The 21,146-nt window shown below is 37.2% G+C and overlaps 1 protein-coding gene across 6 annotated transcripts; it reads right to left on the bottom strand.

Annotated features, from left to right (window-relative positions):
• Nucleotides 1–13,339: 13,339 nt before the first annotated feature.
• LOC143732013 (uncharacterized) lies at nt 13,340–20,877 on the bottom strand. Of its 6 annotated transcripts, XR_013201039.1 has the most exons (17): nt 20,852–20,877; nt 19,588–19,826; nt 19,371–19,480; nt 19,196–19,276; nt 18,572–18,973; nt 18,332–18,436; nt 17,967–18,199; nt 17,702–17,880; nt 16,834–16,927; nt 16,504–16,739; nt 15,803–15,920; nt 15,622–15,713; nt 15,247–15,364; nt 15,028–15,129; nt 14,773–14,946; nt 13,887–14,063; nt 13,340–13,675 (listed from the first exon to the last, which is right to left on the bottom strand). XR_013201039.1 is itself a non-coding variant. In XM_077222660.1 (9 exons), exons 3-9 carry the CDS (start codon nt 15,813–15,815, stop codon nt 13,467–13,469), a joined length of 885 nt encoding a protein of 294 aa, XP_077078775.1. In that variant the 5' UTR covers nt 15,816–15,920; nt 16,504–16,739; nt 16,834–16,927; the 3' UTR covers nt 13,340–13,466. The 6 variants fall into 6 exon arrangements, 5 of the variants coding, with proteins under 5 accessions (XP_077078775.1, XP_077078792.1, XP_077078783.1 ...); XM_077222660.1 differs by lacking the exons at nt 17,702–17,880; nt 17,967–18,199; nt 18,332–18,436; ... (3 more) ...; nt 19,588–19,826; nt 20,852–20,877; XM_077222677.1 differs by lacking the exons at nt 15,028–15,129; nt 16,504–16,739; nt 16,834–16,927; ... (6 more) ...; nt 19,588–19,826; nt 20,852–20,877 and having other exon boundaries at nt 15,803–15,955.
• Between the last annotated feature and the right edge of the window lie 269 nt (nt 20,878–21,146).

The following is a 21,146-nucleotide window of genomic DNA, read 5'->3' as shown; positions in this document are numbered from 1 at the left end:
GCTTGTTGATATTAGAAACATACAAATTTTGCTGAAAGTATTTCTGTGAAACAATACAAAACACTCATTTACCTTGACCAGATAGTTTGTTCCTGCCACAGTCTGATGCCTGAAGGTTTTAAGAATGCAAACATCAAAATGGACTCCAGCCTGCTTCCCTGCCTGAATAAACAAATACACATTTTAGGCCCTGTCCGCACAGAGACGCATTTAGCTGTATACGTACAAATTTTTTATCGGATCGGCGTTTCGTCCAGACGGATCCGGCGTTTTGGGACATATGCATCTAAATTATTATTTTAAAAAGATTCCAAAATCGCATGAGGTCAGTCGTCATTGTAATTCCATGCGTTCACATCAAAGGGAGTGAATGAATAGGCGGAGTTTCTCTTTGGGGTGTTGTGTAATATTCAGTTCTTGTGAAACAGAAAAGAAGATACTCTGAAGAACATTGGGAACCATTTAAACTAATATTGGTGCTGATTGACTTACATTGTATGTACAAACAACCTAACTGACGCATTTTTCAAAATATGTTCCACAGAAGAATGAGTCACACAACTTTGAAACAACATGAGTGCGACAGAATTGTTATTTTTGAACGAACTATCCCTTTAAAATTGACCCACAAAAGGATAATGTTTTTTTTTATTTAGTTAACAAAATACAGAGCAATGTTTAACAGTTTACAGAATCTGAGATAACATGTTTTCTATTTGAATATTTTGTAAAATGTAATTTATTCCTGTGATAATAGCTGAAAGTTCACCATCATTACTCCAGTCTTCAAAGAATTGATGATTAAAAAAATATAAAATAAATAAAATAAATAATCTGTATCTTCTACAGAGTATACATTTTTAGAGTAAGAAAAGAAAAACATTCAAAATTGTGTTTTTGTGTACAGATACAGTATGTGTGCGGATCATCTGATAATGTCTTCTGGCTTAAATGTCATTATCAAATACAAATCCCAACAAGTCCTCCAACTTATACGACCATTATGGTCGTTTGCACCTTTCCTCAATTACGACCCAATGCATCGTTTCTTAAAATAGTGCCCCTAAAGGCGGCGGGAGATATGCCACACAGAGTCGTCAATGCATAGTGGATTTTCTACGAGATAATTGAGGCTAATACAGGTAGGCTATGTTATCAGCGAACCTTGATATAATTTTAGAACAAAATAATATGGCGCTTATTTGTGCTGTTTCGTCTTGCTTTGTGGTGATTAACGTTAGTTGTAACTTGTTAGCAGCTACAGGTGTTTACTTGGGAATAACGTCGTATGAAATATAAAACAATATGAAACATCCAAAAGGAAATGGAAAAGTTAGACATCATACGTGACATTAAACTTCGCTTTTATTCATATCCGTCTTAACAACATTCGAAATAGATCGATTATTGTTACTGGACAAATATTAGGCCTATAATTCTGTCGTCTGTTCAATATTGAATGTAACGTTAGGCCTAACGTTATAACGTACGTCGCGTGTCAAACCATGAAGGGACGCGATTTTTCTCATTATTTTAACATGTTTGAGGGTCAAATCATTTGAGCAGGTCACATCAGCATTTTAAAGTTAGTATTTTTTGTGAAATTATTCGGAAATTGGAAAAGTTTTGTTAAAACGTTCATAGTTTCCATATTTCGTTAATCTGACTCGATCACCCAAATACTATTTTTAAAGTATTTAACATGTGAATTACGTCTCAGTTCATTATTAATTGACGTACGATTCATATTTCAGATAATATTTTTTTCTGAAATATCCAATTGTGGAAATTAATAAATAAATACTGAAATATAGCCTAATCATAATAAATAATATTAATGATAATACGCATTAACATTTTTAATAAAATAGTAATGGTTGTTACTTGTTATTTCAAATACAAGCATTATTTTTAATAAAATAATGGAATTATGTATAATAATAAATAGAATGGAATTGTTTCCACACACGTGTGTGTGTGTGTGTGTGTGTGTAGGCCTATATATATATATATATATATGATTTCCATTACACGAGAGTAGATGTTAAAACTTCATGCTGATTTGTACTCGGCTTTCGCCAAGATAATCACCAACTAAGACGTAGCTTTACAGTAACCTATGCTTCTCCATCCATTTACGCTTCTTTCCATCTGGTGACGTGAATCTTCTGTCTGGTGTTAATATTGCGCGTCAGCACACACAACGGCTGCAACCACAGTGCGGTCCCCCCATAACAACCCCCTGGATTGAGCGGAGTAGGGAACATCTCTAGGGTCTTCAAGTGGGCACCTTCCGTCCTCAGTGTTTCGTCGACTAGCCCACGACACCTCAAGAGGGCTCGACAGTGACTCTGGCGTCCCAGAGTCACCCCCTCCGTCCCCCACTCAACTCAGCCCAGCTTACTTTCCCTCTTGCTGCTGAGACCTAACCACAATCTCACAATCTCTCCGCAACCCAACCATACGCGCCAACCCGTTTGACTAAGGCTGTCGAGCCCCACTGGTGCGTTAATATGCAGTTTCAGTGGCAACGGTTCCGTATGGCATTCCACCTACCGCAAAACACAATATCTGCCCAACCACCCGTCATTCACGCAATATACACAGGAACGTAATGACTGTAAATACTATACAACCTATACAAATAAACCAACAGACCTTTCAAGTTTTCAAGAATTCTACGAAACCGTAGCATGGCGGCCTGTACACAGCCAGCTAGAATCTTTCCGTCTCAACCACAGCCAGTTGCTGCTCCTTTCTGCTGCTTCAGATAAGTTCTTTACTGTACGACGCAACTCTTGGCCACTGAATCCGACGTCTCTGAGGAACCGGGTTGTAGAGTGTGCCACAAAACCTCGACAACCCACTTCCACTGGATAAACCTGGACTCTCCATCCTCGCTGTTCTGCTTCAGTGGCCAGATGAGCATACCGCAGTTTCTTCCTCTCATATGCCTCATCTACCGCATCCTCCCATGGCACTGTTAACTCTATCAGTTGAACAATGCGTGCTGATCCAGACCACAAAACAATATCTAGTCGTAGGTTAGTGGTGGCAATCTCAGGTGGAAAAATAAGCCGTTGATCAAGATCAACCAGCATCTTCCAGTCCCTAGCAGCTTCCAGTTGTCCTGGGCGAGAATTGGTGTTAGCACCTTTACTTGGTGGTTGCTCGCCTGGGCGGAGGAATATTGTCTTCTGCGTGTAATGTTTTGCTAGAACAGGCGGCAATTTATTGGTCAAACTACGCTTGCCTTCCAATGCTAAAGCCAAACATCGCAATACTTGATCATGGCGCCAAGTAAACCGACCCTGGCTAAGAGCCACCTTACATCCTGTCAAAATGTGCCTTAATGTGGCAGGTGATGAACACAAAGGACAAGATGGATCCTCTCCTACCCAGAGGTTTAGGTTCTGCGGTGATGGGAGAACATCATATGTTGACCTAATAAGGAAACTGATCCTACTCTCTTCCATTGACCAAAGGTCTTGCCAGCCCATTTTGCGTTGTTCCACACTCTCCCATCTCATCCACTCTCCCTGCTTGGCCTGGGAAATGGCCTTTATACATCTCATCCTCTCCTCCTGCTTTCGCACCTCGTTGACTACCAGCTTCCTCCTTTGGGCTGGGCCTGCCTTGTGCCATTTAGGAGGAGCTAAACTGAGCCCAAAACCCCCTCTTCCATGCTGTACCTGTCCCACGATATCCCCAATTTGAAGGTCAGCCTTTGCCTCTACTACAGATTTCTTTGCTGACCACTTTCTACCAGTTTTTACCACAGGGGCTGCCTCCCTTACACATTTGTCGCGTGACTCTGCTAAAGTCATTTCCAGTCTGACCTTGGTACACTTAAACTCCTCGGTTAAAGCAGAGACTGGCAGCTGCAATACTCCTTTACTATAAAGTCCCACTCTGCTGAGGCAGCGTGGAACTCCCAACCATTTCCTGATGTATGAACTTATTAACGCTTCCAGCTTATCCACTGTTGTCAAAGAAACCTCATACACAGTCAGTGGCCACAGCTACCTTGGCAGTAGACCAAACTGAAAGCACCAGAGTTTCAGTTTGCCTGGTAGAGCACAGCTGTTTATGCTCTTCAACCCTTCCACTGCTTGTCGTCTAACTTCTCCCACTCGAACTGTGTCCTTTAGATCCCCATCGTACCATCTCCCTAGACTCTTCACTGGCTTCTGAGAAACTGTTGGTATTGCCTCACCATTAATGAAGAATGTTTTATCTACTACCTTGCCTTTAATTATGGAGATGCTCCTTGATTTAGAGGGCTTAAATTGCATTCGTGCCCATTCAATATTATCTGTTAACTTCCCCAATAACCGATTAGTGCAGGCTACCGTTGTAGTCATGGTTGTCATGTCATCCATGTATGCTCTGATTGGTGGTAGTCGCATCCCAGAAGCCAAGCGCTCTCCTCCTACTACCCATTTTGATGCCCTAATGATTACTTCCATTGCCATGGTAAAAGCCAGTGGAGAAATGGTGCATCCTGCCATTATTCCAACCTCTAAGCATTGCCATGTAGTGCTGAATTCTGGAGTTGAGAAACTAAATTGCAAATCTCCAAAATAGGCTTTCACTAAATTTGTTATCGACATCGGTACCCTGAAAAAATCAAATGATGCCCAAAGAAGCTCATGTGGCACTGAACCATATGCATTAGCCAAATCCAGGAATGTCACGTGGAGCTCCTTCCTCTCCTTTTTAGCTGATTGAATTCGTTGCCAGATAACACTGATGTGTTCTAAGCATCCTGAGAATCCTGGAATGCCCGCTTTTTGAACTGAAGTGTCAATGAAGCCATTCTTTAATAGGTAGGTTGACAATCTCTGAGCAATAATGCTGAAGAAAATCTTGCCTTCGACGTTTAATAGTGAAATAGGACGAAACTGAATGATGCTTGTAGCATCTTTTTCTTTGGGTATAAAGACTCCCCCTGCTCTGCGCCATGCTCTAGGTACAACCTGCTTTTCCCAAGCCACTTTTATCAATTTCCACAGAATTCGTAGAACTCCTGAGGCACTCTTGTACACTCTGTACGGAACTCCATTAGGCCCTGGAGATGATGAAGCCCTTGCCTTTCTCACAACCTGCTCTATCTCTTTCCACTTAGGTGCACAGACCTCCATTTGGTATTCTGGTGGATTGACAGGTGGGATGTCTGACGGAATAGACATAGGCTTATGCCTTTTTGCATCTGTATGTGTTTCCTCCAAATATCTCTCTAGCTCAACCCTAGATGCTTTTAAAGTGCCATTCTTCTCACTGGTGAATAACTTCTTTGCGAATTTGAATTTGAATCTGATTAGTTTCATCTAAAATTAAATTTTGTATTTATATAATATTGTTTACACACGTTTAATATTCCACGTGTGTGTGTGTGTGTGTGTGTGTGTGTGTGTGTGTGTGTGTGTGTGTGTGTGTGTGTGTGTGTGTGTGTGTGTGTGTGTGTGTGTGTGTGTGTGTGTGTGTGTGTGTGTGTGTGTGTGTGTGTGTGTTATTCGATTTGACAGCCCAAATATATAATGTGTGCGAACTTGTTGTTATTTATAATATTCTCAGTTTTATAATTGTCTCAATGTCATTCCAGCTCCACAAGTGGGAACTTTTTGATAGGTTCCCAATCCTTCTCCTTGCCAGCAGAACCTCAAATGGTTTTTCTGCTGAGTGCTTCTGTCCATGGAAGATGGATACAGAAGATACTCGGGATGCTTTTCTTACAATAAAGAGGTTGTATGAAAGTCTTCTTAATGGTAATAAACACAAATGTGCAATGCATGCTAAATTTTCAGATATTTTATTGCTTATTAGTGCATCCTCAGTTGATTTGAGAATTAATTTGGAAAGATGGTAGTAATAGGTTTTACCGACAGTATATACATTTGCACATGGCCAAGCAGACTTTATTTTTTTCTCACCTTAGGTTTTAGAATATGTATATAAAAATAATATTCCCAACCTTTTTACATAAGGGAAATTACATAAGAAAACTTGAGCGGGGTATTATTTTGATAAAGTCAAATTGATATTACATTAATAAATACAACTCATACGTGGACTTAAACGTAATAATAAAATAAATAAAACTACAAAACCATAATAAAACTTTATTTTATTTATTTGTTTTTGCTGAATTATTATTGAATTATTATTATTCTCATGTCCACATCACAGTTTCTTTTTTCCAACAGTGGCTATTGCAGATAAAGAAGCGAGCAGCATGGGAGCGAGTTCTGCCATAAACAGCTCACAGACAGAGACTCCACCAGCAGACCCAGCATCAGAGTCCACACCTCTGCTCAGCTGTAATGGTGAATGTCTCATTCAATAGAACTGACATGTTCTTGTTCAGCAAACAGTTTTGTGGTCTTATCACCTGTCACGCACCAAATAATAGTATCAGTCCAAATGCAGACCCTAAGAGTTACACTCGTTACACTTATTGCACTTATAAAATCATAAATGTTTCATCCTTGAAAACAACAACAAAATACAACAAGTATATGTTGTTTAATTCTACAATTTCTTTCCATAGATTACTACATTATAATATATTAAGGTGAGCACATTGTATGAACTGTAACTGTACATGGTGGTGTATACCTGGTCATTCAATTTCACACCATGTATGTCTTTGTGCGGCTGGAATACACTACATGACTTTTGCCCATATTTTTGCCTCGATTCAGAAATTGATGCTAGTTGCCGAAAGTCAGAGCCAGCATACACATTCTGGGCAGTAAGACTTCACAGAAAATCAAGAAGTGTATGATAGCCACAGACTTTTATTTTTATTTATTTTTTAGCTTCAGGCTATGATTCCATCCAGATGGAGGATATCAAACATGTTTTATAATTTAAGAAAATTTTTATAACACTTTCCCCCTGTTTCATAGACAAGGCTTAAGCTAGTCCCAGACTAAAATGCATGTTTGAGCTGTTTTAACTTCTTTAACTTTTCTAGGGCACATTTGTAAGTTACTTAAATGTCCTAATTGAACTAAGGCTGAATCCTGGCTTAATCTAAACCCTGTCTGTGAAACCGGGCCATATTGTTTTATTTGGTCATGTGTTTCCTAAGCAATGAGGCACATATTTTTTAGTTTGTTGTGCCCAGAACAGAGGTTACAAGTTGTATAGTGTATTCCAGACTTTAAATATAGTTTTCTTTTAAATGTGTTGTTTGCAGGAGCTTATGCAAAGGTTCATATCACAATTTTATTTTTCCAACATTGGCTATTGCAGATAAAGAAGCGAGCAGCATGGGAGAGAGTTCTGCCATAAACAGCTCACAGACAGAGACTCCACCAGCAGACCCAGCATTAGAGTCCACACCTCTGCTCAGCCCTGAGTCTGACACTCTTTCACTTCCTCCTGCATCTGCCTCCTTGGCTTCTCTTGTTTCGTTCACCACCTCCTTGACATCTCCTATGTCTTTATCCATTGCTCCTCCAGTCTCCCCCCTGACTCATCCTGTTTTCATCTCCTCTCAGTCTAGTCCTGTATCTTCTTCTCTGGCTTCTCCTCTGCCACCAGCCTCTACCCTTTCTACCTGTTCTAAACGGTCCACTGAGCTCGGCAGTCCAGGCCCAGTATCTTCCTCACGAAAAAAAAGACAAATAAAGAGGAAATCAGATCATAAAGGTATGTGTGGATTTGTTGATTTGAGGATTTTCCTTTTGACATATGAATCAAAGCTATGTTTGATTTTGCAATGTGATCACAGGTTTAGTGCTAAAACAACAGGGCCTTTCTCATTGTTTTTTGAAAAGGACTGGGTTAGAATTCTACCAATGTACATATTGTAATATTTTCTTTTGCACACATTGCAACATATTTATAGCAAGCTATTCAGTGTTATGACCATACAGTACCTAAGCCCTCCTGTTGATCTGAGTGCTTTTATTGTTCTCCTCATTTGTAAATTGCTTTGAATAAAAGCGTCTGCTAAATGATTTAATGTAAACAAATATATAATTAAGAAACATACATTTAGTATCCATCTTATTTTGCACCATTGGAAGTAAGCTATTTTCTTTGAATGTGCGAACCTCCGATTTATTACCATCTAAAGGTAAATGAATAGAAGAATAACAAAGGGAAGTACATGTGCTATGAACCAGTGTGTTTGGTTATGATAATAAAATTGAAATGTCTTAACAGTTAAAAGTTTGCACAATAAAGCAGCACAACGGACTGCTTTTGTACAGCTTTATTTAATTAATCAATTTTAATAAATTGAAAGCATATTACTCTGGAAGTCAAACACATTGAATGAACAAATGCCGTGGCACTCTTAGCTTTTCTAAGTTAAATATATGTGTATTTACACTTTACATATATGTATATGTAAAGAATTTTTGTGTTGCTTTGACCATTCCCCGTGTTCATACAAATCATGAAATGAAGTGTCCCAACAGTGTTTAAAAAACATGAATCTAAGATGTAATAGGAATAATAATTACATCTCAGTAACGAGTGACAAAAAAATATCATGAGCATGTGAGCATTGTAAAAAGACAGTCTCCAAACAATAAAATCTGTAACTTAAACAAAAAAAGTGTGGTGTGTTATGGGAATTCCCATGTCTCAAAAATAATCATTGTCATATTACTGTAACATCAATGAAAACGGTCCTGTCCATATGTTTACACTAAGCTGCAATTTTGATTTTCCTTTTAAAAATTTGCTTTATCCATGACCCTCATGGTAATGTTAAGAAGATGTTTGTTAACTTTTTCTTTTACTTATGTCTGTTACAAATAATAACCATATTTATTTTTTTTTCAGAATGCCCCATGCATAAAGAATCAACCAGTTTCCCCTACAAAAAAATTTTGAGGAAAAGAATAAGGGAGGTTTGTTTAAAAAAACATTTAAAAATACTGAAATAATGAACAAACAAAAAAACACACTCACAATAACAATATTATTTTGCTATTTTGTATGTTGTAATTCCAATGTAATTGCAAAAAACATGACCAAATATACTAAATAATTAATGTAAGGTTTAGGTATTCATATAATTCATGTTATATTGTTCAACCGTGGATTTTAACAAGAAATATTTTACTTCACAATTTAAGTTGTGCAAATTTATGCACAACTTAAAAATCCTGACCATAGCAATGGTTGTGTGACAAAAATAAAAACTGCTGTTCCATATTTTACAAAATTGTATTGTTAATATAGTAATAAAGTTATTGAATTATGCTAATAATTAAAGTTTTATTATGCTTACTATGATAGACTTAGTCCCACTAACTATTAATTTCACTTGGATTTAATGTTGTATTTAGCGTTCAGCAGATGTATGATTGTTACTTCATGTGTTGTAAGTAAATGTCATTAACATTAACCCATGTTTCTTTCTGTTTCTGCTAAGGGTCATGCGGAGGTGTTGGTGCAGTGGCATCCTTGCTCTGGATGGTATGGATATTATTTAAAGTTTACTGTACTGTAGAAAATTGACAGAACTAACAAAAATAAAAATTATATAAACATTAGAGAAAAATAATAAACATTACATAAACATTTAAACATTTATGCAGTTTGATCAGGACTTCAGACTTCAATGTAATATCATTTGAAATGTGGTGTGCTTTTTATTTTTATCTATTATTTAATGCTTTCAACCACTCTTAGTTTCAAGTATTTACTTTTTTATCAAGCCTTTGTTCAGAACTGCATTTTTTTTTGTCTTGAACAATGAGATTATAATTGATTGCGAACACTCAATCAAATGGGACACATTCTGACTGTAGTGTGAATAATTAAATCCTCTGCTGAATGCATATTTTCAAACAATTACATTATATTATATACAAAATACATTATATGGATTACATATCTTATCTTATTGTACAGAACCAAGATAGTATTATTCCAGTTATGAACATTGTGACTAACACTTTTTGCTGTCTTACAGTGGGAAAAAGTGGAAAAATTCCTGGGAGCCAAGAGAAAATTTCCAAAGTTCATCCTGAAGATGAGTGTGTGTTCCGATGTATTGTTTGTTGCTAGTGTAAAGTAGATGCCTTGTATGACAGTTACAGAGACTGACTTGCAATTTTGTCTTTCAGTGTTAAGGCATATCAGTTCTGATTTATTCTTGTGTTCTGTTTCTATTACTGCTTTTTACAGCACATTATCTGTTTTCTGTGTTTGATGACTGGACTAATAAAATGTTTTGAAATACGTCACTGTCTCTGTTCCTTCATATACACTTGATTTTTAAGATTGTTTATATCTGTCATCTAAGAGCAAAAATATATGTACTGTAACTAAATGCATTTAATGATATTTTTACTGCTGAAATTTTCAGAAAGCCACGTTATTATTATTCTTCAGTTTTATTATTCATTACCCTAACGGACCTATTAGATCACAGTCAAGATGTGTTTTTAAATCTATAATGTGTGTATGGGAGGATAGACAAATATATTTTGGGGCCTTGGGTTAGAAGCATCTGAAGCTGGTACTTCCTTTCTCTGCAGGTAAGAACACAAGGAAGACTAAATACTATAAATACGAGAAAATGCTTTTTGTTAAACGATGCCCCAAGCCACGCCCACCCGCCACTGGGCTTTGATATAATTGGGTAATGTAGTCAAGAATTTCCCTCTGTTATAAAATCACCCATTCATTGCAAAACTTGTTATTGGACTGAGAGATCGAATAATTGCTATGGAAAACCGCTGTCTTTGCTACGCATTTAAAAACAATAAACAGCAGAATTAAACAAATTAATCATGATGTTGTGTGCCAGCTGGTCCTTTTCATGAAGTCCCGCCCTTTGCACACACACACACACTGGTATTCCTATCATAATGGGGACATTCCATAGACGGAATGGTTTTTATTCTGTTCAAACACAAGACCTACCCCTCACAGAAAACATTCTGCATTTTTAAAATACATAAATCTGTATGATAGGAAAACCAGTACACATACGCACGCACCCCTCCCCAGTCCACCCCCCCCCCACACACACACACACACACACACACACACACACACACACACACACACACACACACACTCTCTCTCTCTCTCTCTCTCTCTCTCTCTCACACACACACACACACTCTCTCTCTCTCTCTCTCTCTCTCTCTCTCTCTCTCACACACACACACACACACTCTCTCTCTCAAACACACGGACTCTCTCACACACACTCACACACACAGACACACACTCTCTCAAACACACAGACACTCTCTCACACACACACACACACACACACACACTCTCTCTCTCTCTCTCTCTCTCTCTCTCTCACACACACACACACAGACATACAGACACACACACACACACACACACACACACAGACAGGCACACTCTCTCTCTCTCTCTCTCTCTCTCTCTCTCTCTCACACACAGACACACACTCTCTCAAAAACAGACACACACTCTCTCTCACACAGACACTCTCTCACACACACATACATTCACTCTCTCTCACACACACACACACACACACACAACGAATGTACCTAACCCTAACCCCACCTATCCATCTATAAACAGGATTTTTTACAGGAGTAAAGTCCTGCAACATGATGATTCACAGGCATTATATTTGCATATGCTCACACACACATACACTCACTCTCTCTCTCACACACACACCACACACACACAACGAATGTACCTAACCCTAACCCCACCTATCCATCTATAAACAGGATTTTTTACAGGAGTAAAGTCCTGCAACATGATGATTCACAGGCATTATATTTGCATATGCTCACACACACATACACTCACTCTCTCTCTCACACACACACACACACACACACACAACGAATGTACCTAAGCCTAACCCTAACCCCACCTATCCATCTATAAACAGGATTTTTTTACAGGAGTAAAATCCTGCAACATGATGATTCACAGGCATTATATTTGCATATACTCACACACACACACACACACACACACACACACACACACACACACACACACGCACACGCACACGCACACACACACACACAACGAATGTACCTAACCCTAAACCTAACCCCACCTATCCATCTATAAACAGGATTTTTTACAGGAGTAAAATCCTGCAACATGATGATTCACAGGCATTATATTTGCATATACTCACACACACACACACACACACACACACACACACACACACACACACACACACACACACACACACACACACACACACACACACACACACACACACACACACACACAGACACACACTCTCTCACACACAGACACACACTCTCTCAAACACACACCCTCTCTCTCAAACACACATACACTCTCTCTCACACAAACACTTTCTCACACACACACAGACACACTCTCTCTCACATGCACACACAGACACTTTCTCTCTCTCACACACACACCCTAACCCTAACCCTAACCCCACCTATCCATCTATAAACAGGATTTTTTACAGGAGTAAAATCCTACAACACGATGATTCACAGGCATTATATTTGCATATGCTCACACACACACACACACACACACACACACACACACACACTACGAATGTACCTAACCCTAACCCCACCATAAACAGGATTTTTTACAGGAGTAAAATCCTGCAACACAATGATTTACAGGCATTATATTTGTATATGCTTGTCTCGGTTTAATTATTGGTTGCAAAAAAAAAAAAAAGCAATATGAATGATGTGTAAATTAATTTTTATATATTGTTGAGCTATTATCCTGCTTTGGCCACTTGTGCGCAAAATACAAAAATGGGTTATAAAACTAAAAAACACCAGTATCAGCATTCGGGGCTCTATGATCACGTTAATTATCATTAAGGACATAGACCATGGTGCAAAATAATTAATATATATTTATAATATATAAATTATAAATACACTGTATTCTACAAAATCTGTATAAGTATTTTGTATTGTTGTTCATGAGTACTAATGTAGTTCATGTTAACATAAAATCCTATTTTAAAGTGAGGAAGAAAATAAATAGCATTTGTCATTAGTTTTATTAAAATTACTTAATATATTTTAAAATGGATATAAAACTGAGATTAAATATTGAGTCTGTGCATACAAATTATTATGAAATCTATTGCCTTAAAGATCAAAATGTATAAATTAATATAAATATTTATTAAATGTCCAATAAATAATAACAAAAGATTTTTAACAGTTAAGGTGTAATGTAATGCCACATGTAAAATCTGAAATATAAAAGTAACAAGTAAGCAAGCTGTAAAAGCACATGGATAATGTAGAGCCTTCTGTTCAATCAGAGCCAAAACGGCCAAGAATTAGAACATGTTGGTGTAAGAAAAAACAACAGACACAGTAGCCCAGGGTTAGAATGACTTTTACTTATTTATTATTTAATTCATCTGAAAAAATGTTTAATTTCCAGACTCAAAACTCAAGAGTCTGATTTTGGGAAGATCCAATGCTTCCAATGTTTGTGCTAAAACTTTAAGACTCTTCTTCAGAAAGTTCTGGACTGCTGTTGTCCTCACTCTCCTCTTCAACATCTTCCTCCAGCGTGAAGAAGGAAGGGTCTGTGTTGACACTGCCATAGGTGCTGGTGACTGCTGCAAGTTTTTGCTGCAGAATGTGCCGCTTGTGTAAGATACAGCAGTATAGCCCCCTGTGTCCCTCTTCGGTCAGCTCTCTAGGGGGATCTTAAGTAAAAAGTGAAGAAAATTGACATTGATAATTAGGCAGCATTTCATAAAAACACAAAACAAACAAAAAAATAACAGCTCATAAGTATTGTGATTTAAAATTTTAGATTTGAAGCAATATTTACAGGAAACTATAACATCCTGGTTAATGGCAACTGGCATCAGCATTTTTACATATAAAATAATAAAAAACATTTATCGTACATACTATGGATCTTGATGTCCTCTTTAGTCTCCTGAAGGAGACTGTCCAGTTTCTCCAATGTTTTCTTTAGATGTTGATAATGCTGAGTCATCTCCTTTACAATGATTATCTTCTCCTCCTCCATGCGCCTGACCAGCATGACTTGGTCAAACACTCGCCTCTTCAAGCGGAGACTCACCACTATTTTTGAAAATAAAAGTGGAGGGAAAAAAAATTAAAACTAACACACAACATATTCAGCTTTACGTCTAGCACAGTGTTCTTCATTAGGCATTTTGAGCGCCTTGAGAATAATATTGATGAAGTACTTTATAAAATGTATAAGGGTAGTAAATATAGAAAATATCCTAATTGTATCATCCCTTAAGTGTGCATATAATAATGCAGCCAATACACCTAATTGACGACAACTGAAACATCACACTACAATATAACAGAAAGTTAAAGAAATGCTCATCCCAGTATTAAGATATGTGGATTTTTTTTAATTAAAAGACATATTGAATGATGTAGGATGTCTAATTTGTAGGCAAATTTATTTCATGCTTGGGTTGGATTTTGCTATTTCAGGATAGATATGGCTTTCATCTTGAATGTGTTTGGTTATTGCAGCTCTTATAAAAAAAAAAAAAAAGTGATGACCACCACTACTAATATAGAATGTGTGTTACAGGAGTAACAATAACTATCAGATTATCACTATATCATATGGGAACATTACAAATTATATTTTAGATAACAACAGAATATATTATGTTTTATTCTTTACTGTATGTTGCACCTTTTTTACTGGGTGGCAGTGTTAAATTGCTAACTGTTATTACTTGTATTAACAATCAACTGAATTTTGTGAATTTAAAAAAGCACAAAAATATAACACATTACTTACCATCTCCTTGTGCTTCCCAAGGCAGAATAAAATCATCAGAGAGACTGCATGCTGCTTCGGTGTCAATTTTCTCTTCACAGCCAGGAATGGTGTTGTACAGCACTATCTTCTCTCGAAGTGTCTTTTTGAGCTCACCAAATCTCCTCCGTTTGCGTTGCCTTGTTTGGTTGCTGTCTGTAAGGTTAAAAAAAACAAAAAATTAGAAAACAAAAAACAAAATACAAAATGTAAGTTGAGTGATGTAGCAGCAAATACCATTTTGTCGATACAGATCATGCTTCTTTCTTCGGATGGAATAAATAATCTCATCGATTTCTCTCTGGAGCTCTTCCTGGCTACAGTGAGTACTGTCTTTCTCTTGAAAACCAGAAATAAGCAAAGTCGACCGTTACAGAAAACAGTATCACTGCAAAAATGTAGACAAGTATATGAAATTAAAGTACCAATTTATACACCAGCGACTAGATGACATACCAGTGGCTGCCCATTGCTTGACATCACACACCCACCGATCTGCATCCTCCATAGAGATGTTTAACTCCTGCTTGAGACTCTCAAGATTGGCTGCTTCCATTTCTGCTCTCTGTGTAGTCTATTTAAAAAAAAAAAAGACAGAAAACATAGCAACACTGCAAAATTAACCACAAATGCCCCCGAAAAAAATGCAGGGAGAGCGCGATCACAGTCCCCCCATTGCCAGTTATGCAGTCAAGATTATACATTTGGGGAATTCGCAGGGACCAGCATAGCCGGAGTGCAATGGATGAACCACTTTCTTGATTATAGTGTCTCCAGGGCCCAGAAAACACCTCAGACCCGGTGGGTTAATGTGCAGTGTAGGCTTCTTACTTTGACAAATCTTTTCGCCAGTGTCTTGTGGAGACTCTGCACCTTTCTATGGTTCCATCCCATGGCAAGCACAGTTATCATATCTCCTCTGCCTATAAAAAACAAAACCGATAAGAACAAATCAATTGTACAATCTAGCATTGCATGTACAACACAAGGGTTAACCCTTTTTTCAACCAACCTGACTTAGTCATGTACTTTGTAGTAAGAGCTGCCCTTGAAAGGAAGCTATTGACCTGTTCCACCTCTTCACCAACAGTATTTCCTGCACCATCCTGACTTCTACCGCCCCACCTAACCTGCTCCAAAGAATACGATTAAGACCTTTATCATTCAAATCTTGTTTTTGAATCCTCAATTGAATTTGGCCATGAGCAAATTTTGATGTTTAATATGTAAAAATATACAATGTTCTGAGGTAGGATAATAATGAAAGAAAAGCTTTCACAACTGATAGTAATGTTAACTATGTTTTAACAGTTCATAAGCGTTGTGTGTGTGTATGTGTATATACACCTCACACACACACACACACACACACACACACACACACACACACACACACACACACACACTAAATAAGTGGTTTTAAACTTGTCCTTGAGGACCCCCAGCACCACACATTTTGTTTATCTCACTTGTATGTCGCACTTGATTTAACTCATCAGCTCATTAGTAGAGACTGCAAGACCTGAATTGGGTGTGTCAGATAAGGTCAGTGTCATACTGTACACAATGCAGTGCTGGGGTCCTCCAGGACACGTTTGAAAACCACTGCATTAAAGTATTTCACTAATGTGCACTATTCCCATGCATGGCATATATTAATAAAGGTAAAACATCAGTAAAAACTTAATATATCATTTGGCAATGGCTATCTACCTGCAAGCAATGTCCATACAGAAGAATGTTGCATTTGCAGCTTGTGCCAGCTCCTTCTGCAGGAACATTGGGTAGGCATATATTTCACCACGGTAGTGATTCAAGCCTTGCAGCAAGATTCCATGTCTGCACACAGCTATTTCAAGGCCCTCTTCATCCACCTTGGCCCTGGACTTTTGGGATATTTCTCTGCCTGCTGTAAATGTTGCCGGTCCGCAGACATCATGACCTGTTCTCTACTAAAAGTAGAAACAATATGTTACATGTAATCCCAGGACAAGTAAAAAATAAAATAAAATAAAAGGGTTATAGAGTTGAAGAAATCCTTACACTTAACATCTGGCTTCTTATTTGGTCAACAAAGGCAGATACTTTGGCATCTTGTGCGATGAACAGTCCATCAAAAAGAGATGGTTCGTCTGTCCTGTTAAATGAGAGGAATTCATCACCAAAACAATAACATAATCATAATAATTAAACGTTGCATTCACCTAAATTAATATGACAATTAACCATAAAGGTGCCACACATTTTAGTCTGCATGAACTACATTTGATCTGGAACACTGTGTTTAGAGTATCAGCATGTATTTGTCCCGTGGAAATGAATGCTATAATTAGGCATTAACTTGTGTAAGAAGTAAAAAACATACTGTTTAAAGTAAAAAAATAAATAATACCTTTATTGTTCATGTCTTCAAGCTAAAGAAGGGAGAAAAAGTTCCTGAACAATTTAGCAGATTGTTGTCATAGAACTGTAATATCACAAGCTTGTTTAAAATAGTGTTATATCTTTCAAACACTTTTTAAATTGTAAAAGCATTTAAGTTTAAATGTGAAGCAATCACACATACTTTCAAATAAAAGTATTATAATTATATAATGACTAGAGCCACCATTTTTGTGTCCAAGAAATATGTTTAGATGCCACAAAATTATTGTTAGTTTTTACAGCAATAAGGTGAAGCATTGTTTCTCTATAAATAACTATCAGTCCATCCAACCAATAGCTATACTTGCTTTTCCTTTAGAGGGTAATGGCATGGAGGGGGGGGGGGGGGGGTCTAGCCTATCCCATCATGCACTGGGTGACAGGTGACGTGCAGCATGGACATATCTGCCACTCTATTGCAGGGCTACACAAAAAGACCACTGCACGACCCTATATGTAAATAAATAAATAAAAAGATTCCACTTACCCTTTTGACTTCTTGAACCGGTAATGTTTTCTATTACCGTCTGCAGATATAGCCAGCATGTCTGGTGTGCATGCTGGGCATTTAAAGGGCTCCATCAGGCACAGATCTTCTTTCTTAAAGTTGCAGAAGGCAAACTCCCGAAAGACTCTGTGGAATGTATCACCACAAATACTACCCGTCTGGAAAGAAGGATGGTATTATTTTGGTTAATAAAAGATTTTGAAGTCTGAAATTTAAACACTTTGGAAATGAAAACAGCCCTTACCCGACCAGTGCAAAGAGATCGATGTTCAAGCATTCTGATAAATGCTTGTTGGGATAAAGCTGGGCTGGCTAATTTCATCTGCTCAAATGATGTGAACAGATCAAACTTGAACAGCATTTGGCAGCTGGTGGTTGCTGGCCAGTATCTGTATTCAAGCAAGTCACTAATCCCAGGAGTCCATTTGGAAGAACAAAGTGGACAGCTTATACACGGCAGACACAGGTTGTATGGACCTTAAAACAAACATGCGTTTACTATTTGACCAGTATTTGTACAGCACAGGACAAAAGAATATAGTAAGCCATTATTATGCTTGACTTCATCTGGTCGGATATAAAAAGGTAGAAGGAAGTGACAAAACATACCGTTGATAGTCACCAATACAGTCTGCTTTCCTGGGATAATTTTGAAGTCTTGGTTTGGACCACAGGAACAGATTTGCATCGGTGGAGGAATTGGAAGCATACACACTGCAGTAAATCAAATTTCAGAAAGTAATATCAGTAATGTCTACACATTTACTTAACAATTTTTAAAAAATACAAAATAAAAATATTCAGTTAAAGGAAACTGCAGAGGGCACCTACTACATTATCTGAACATACCTCGTTCACTGAGTTGATATTGAGCACTTTCATCAACCACCACTAAGGATGTTGGTGGAATAGGTTTTAAAAAACCATCAAACATAGCTTCCCTATCATGGAAAACATTTTTTCTGTGGATCTCGGTGTCACATGTTGAACAGAAAAACTGATTTCCTGAGGGAACACAGTCTAGGCAACGGACAACAGCATCAACAGTTTTGCATTGTTGACAGCAATGCTGGGTTACTGTCTCTGCAGCCAACATGCAATTTAAGATCTCTGGCATTGCAGCCCTGAATTTTCTTTCAGAGATGACCTGTCTTTTGGTCCATGTAGACATGGTGGGTGTCTCTTCTACTTCCACTGATGTAGAGACAGTGACAGAAGTTAGCAGGTTTTTTAGCCTCTGAAGATGTTGATCTAAATTAATAATAAAAAAATTATAATAATCATAATAATAAGGAAAAAGCCAGTTGCAATAATGCATTTTAATAAAGCAAATTAGCAATTTCTCATATGGCTTTGTCACTTCATATGCATGATGGAAATGGGAATTACATACTTTTGACAGTTGCCTTTGTGACATTTTAAATTTAAATATAAAAGCTGAAATTATTTAGGCTTTCAATTCAATATGCTTACCAAGAGTTGGGACCTCTTGCGGAATGTCATTAATTTGCACCTCCTCAACCTCTGAGAGCTCCCTAGTGCAGGCAGGTTTAACTGCAAACACAAAATGTAAGGATAAAGAAAACATTACTGCTGACCAAAAGCTTAGACACTTGTGAACAACAGTATGCATGTATATTTTACTGACCAGATCGATTCTTCCGAACATGTTGTGGCAGGATGTTCCCATGCTGGTCTCTCTTCCTCCAGGAAACATTGGAGACTTCAGTTGCCTTTTTTTTTTCTTTTCTTTTTAGTCTAAAAGTAAAAACTAAATGATAAATTTGGGGGAAGCATTTGCAGAGGCATTTTCTTTTAAATTAAGGTAAATACCATGATAGAGAAATAATGTATGAAAAACATACCTTTTGGGTTTCCAACTCATCAGCCATGGTTTTTGCTGCTTCCAGCCATTCATTAAATTGTTTTAATGACTCTGATGCCATTTGTAGATGTTTTTAAATAGAAATAATTGAAGTATAAAAGTAAAAGCACAAAGAAATACAAAACAGGAAAGAGAGAGGAGGAAAAAGAAACTGGCTCTTAAAAAAAACGATTGATTTGTAAAATATTTCAGTGATAGCTAAAGGATGGGTACAAAAACCTGAAAACAAACAAATGAGATGATTAGTCAAAACCACCAGGGCTATGTAAGAGTCCGCACGGACTGGTCCTTGTCAACCTGTGCGTGCCTATAAATCTGAATGCACTAGTGGGTATTATTTATTTTGCATGTAAAGTGGGCACACTGAATATTCAACAATATTACTGATCTGCCTGCATTGACACCATTATATGAGAACTGAAGTGAGCTGGATGATGACATCACTGTTTTCTCCATAGCTAAATAAAAAAAAATTCAAACTGATTTAAAACAATCTGTATTGTAAAAAGCATTATATAAATAAAGGTGACTTGACTTGTGGCTATAATCTAAAATAGGCAATAACAATGAACCTGAACTGTATTATGTCAACCGATTTTGCCATTACTGCATTTTTTTTAAATTCTTTAAAATGTTATATACCTAGCTGAATTGATGCCCTGAATTTAAATAATTTGGATAGCTGTGCTGTGACCGATACTATTATTTGTATAATGCTGAAACTACCTTTTTCTCTAAAGAGAAAACATTTACAGTTTGGGATACATTAGGCTGAAATTATTTGTGGCAATATGACAGAAATTGCAGTTCATGACAGAGAATCTGATTAGTCAGACAATGTGTAGGTATAATGCAAGTCTTGGTCATAATTTAGGCTAATTACTATTTGCCATCCATTTGAACTATGTTGTGCTACAAACTGAATTTATTTTAATTAATTAATTAATTAAAAGGATAATTTAGGGAAGGTCCCATAAATAATCCTGTTTCGATAGTTTATTGAGAACCAAGGATTTTGCATGTAAGCTAGCAACATGCTGCTAGCGATGAAGCTAGCTAGATATTAGGTAGCAAGGAAATAACGAAACAGTTACTTTCTTAATGAATAAAATGGCAATCACAACTGATGTGTAAACCAGACGTCAAACTGCAATTATTTACTTCCACATAAATTACAAAAAACTAACACGACTAGCTACTTATAAATATATAAAAAACAACAGCACTTAAAATTCACACCTTACCTACTACGACTGTCAGGAAGAAACCTGACCACGCCCCCCTTCTTCATTTTTCTTCATCTTCATCTTCATCTTGGTTCATCGATTTTTTTATTCAGCGCCACAAGAACGTGGTCAAATGGTGATATTGTTAAAAACATTAACGTTAGCTGAACTGAAAAAAAAACCGCTGAATTTTTTTTAAAAGCACTACATATGATAAAATATATATATCGTGGTTTTATCATCTGTAGTGCTTTAAAAAAATCATCGTTTTTTTTAACCTTGTTACAAAAGGTTTATTTTAAGTTATTTAAAA

This window comes from Siphateles boraxobius, unplaced genomic scaffold (assembly GCF_051911475.1).
Source record: "Siphateles boraxobius isolate OS27281-9 unplaced genomic scaffold, OSU_SipBor_1 120, whole genome shotgun sequence".
Classification (NCBI taxonomy): Eukaryota; Metazoa; Chordata; class Actinopteri; order Cypriniformes; family Leuciscidae; genus Siphateles; species Siphateles boraxobius.
The sequence above is the reverse complement of the archived record's forward strand: the minus strand, read 5'-3'. Positions and strand labels throughout refer to the sequence as shown.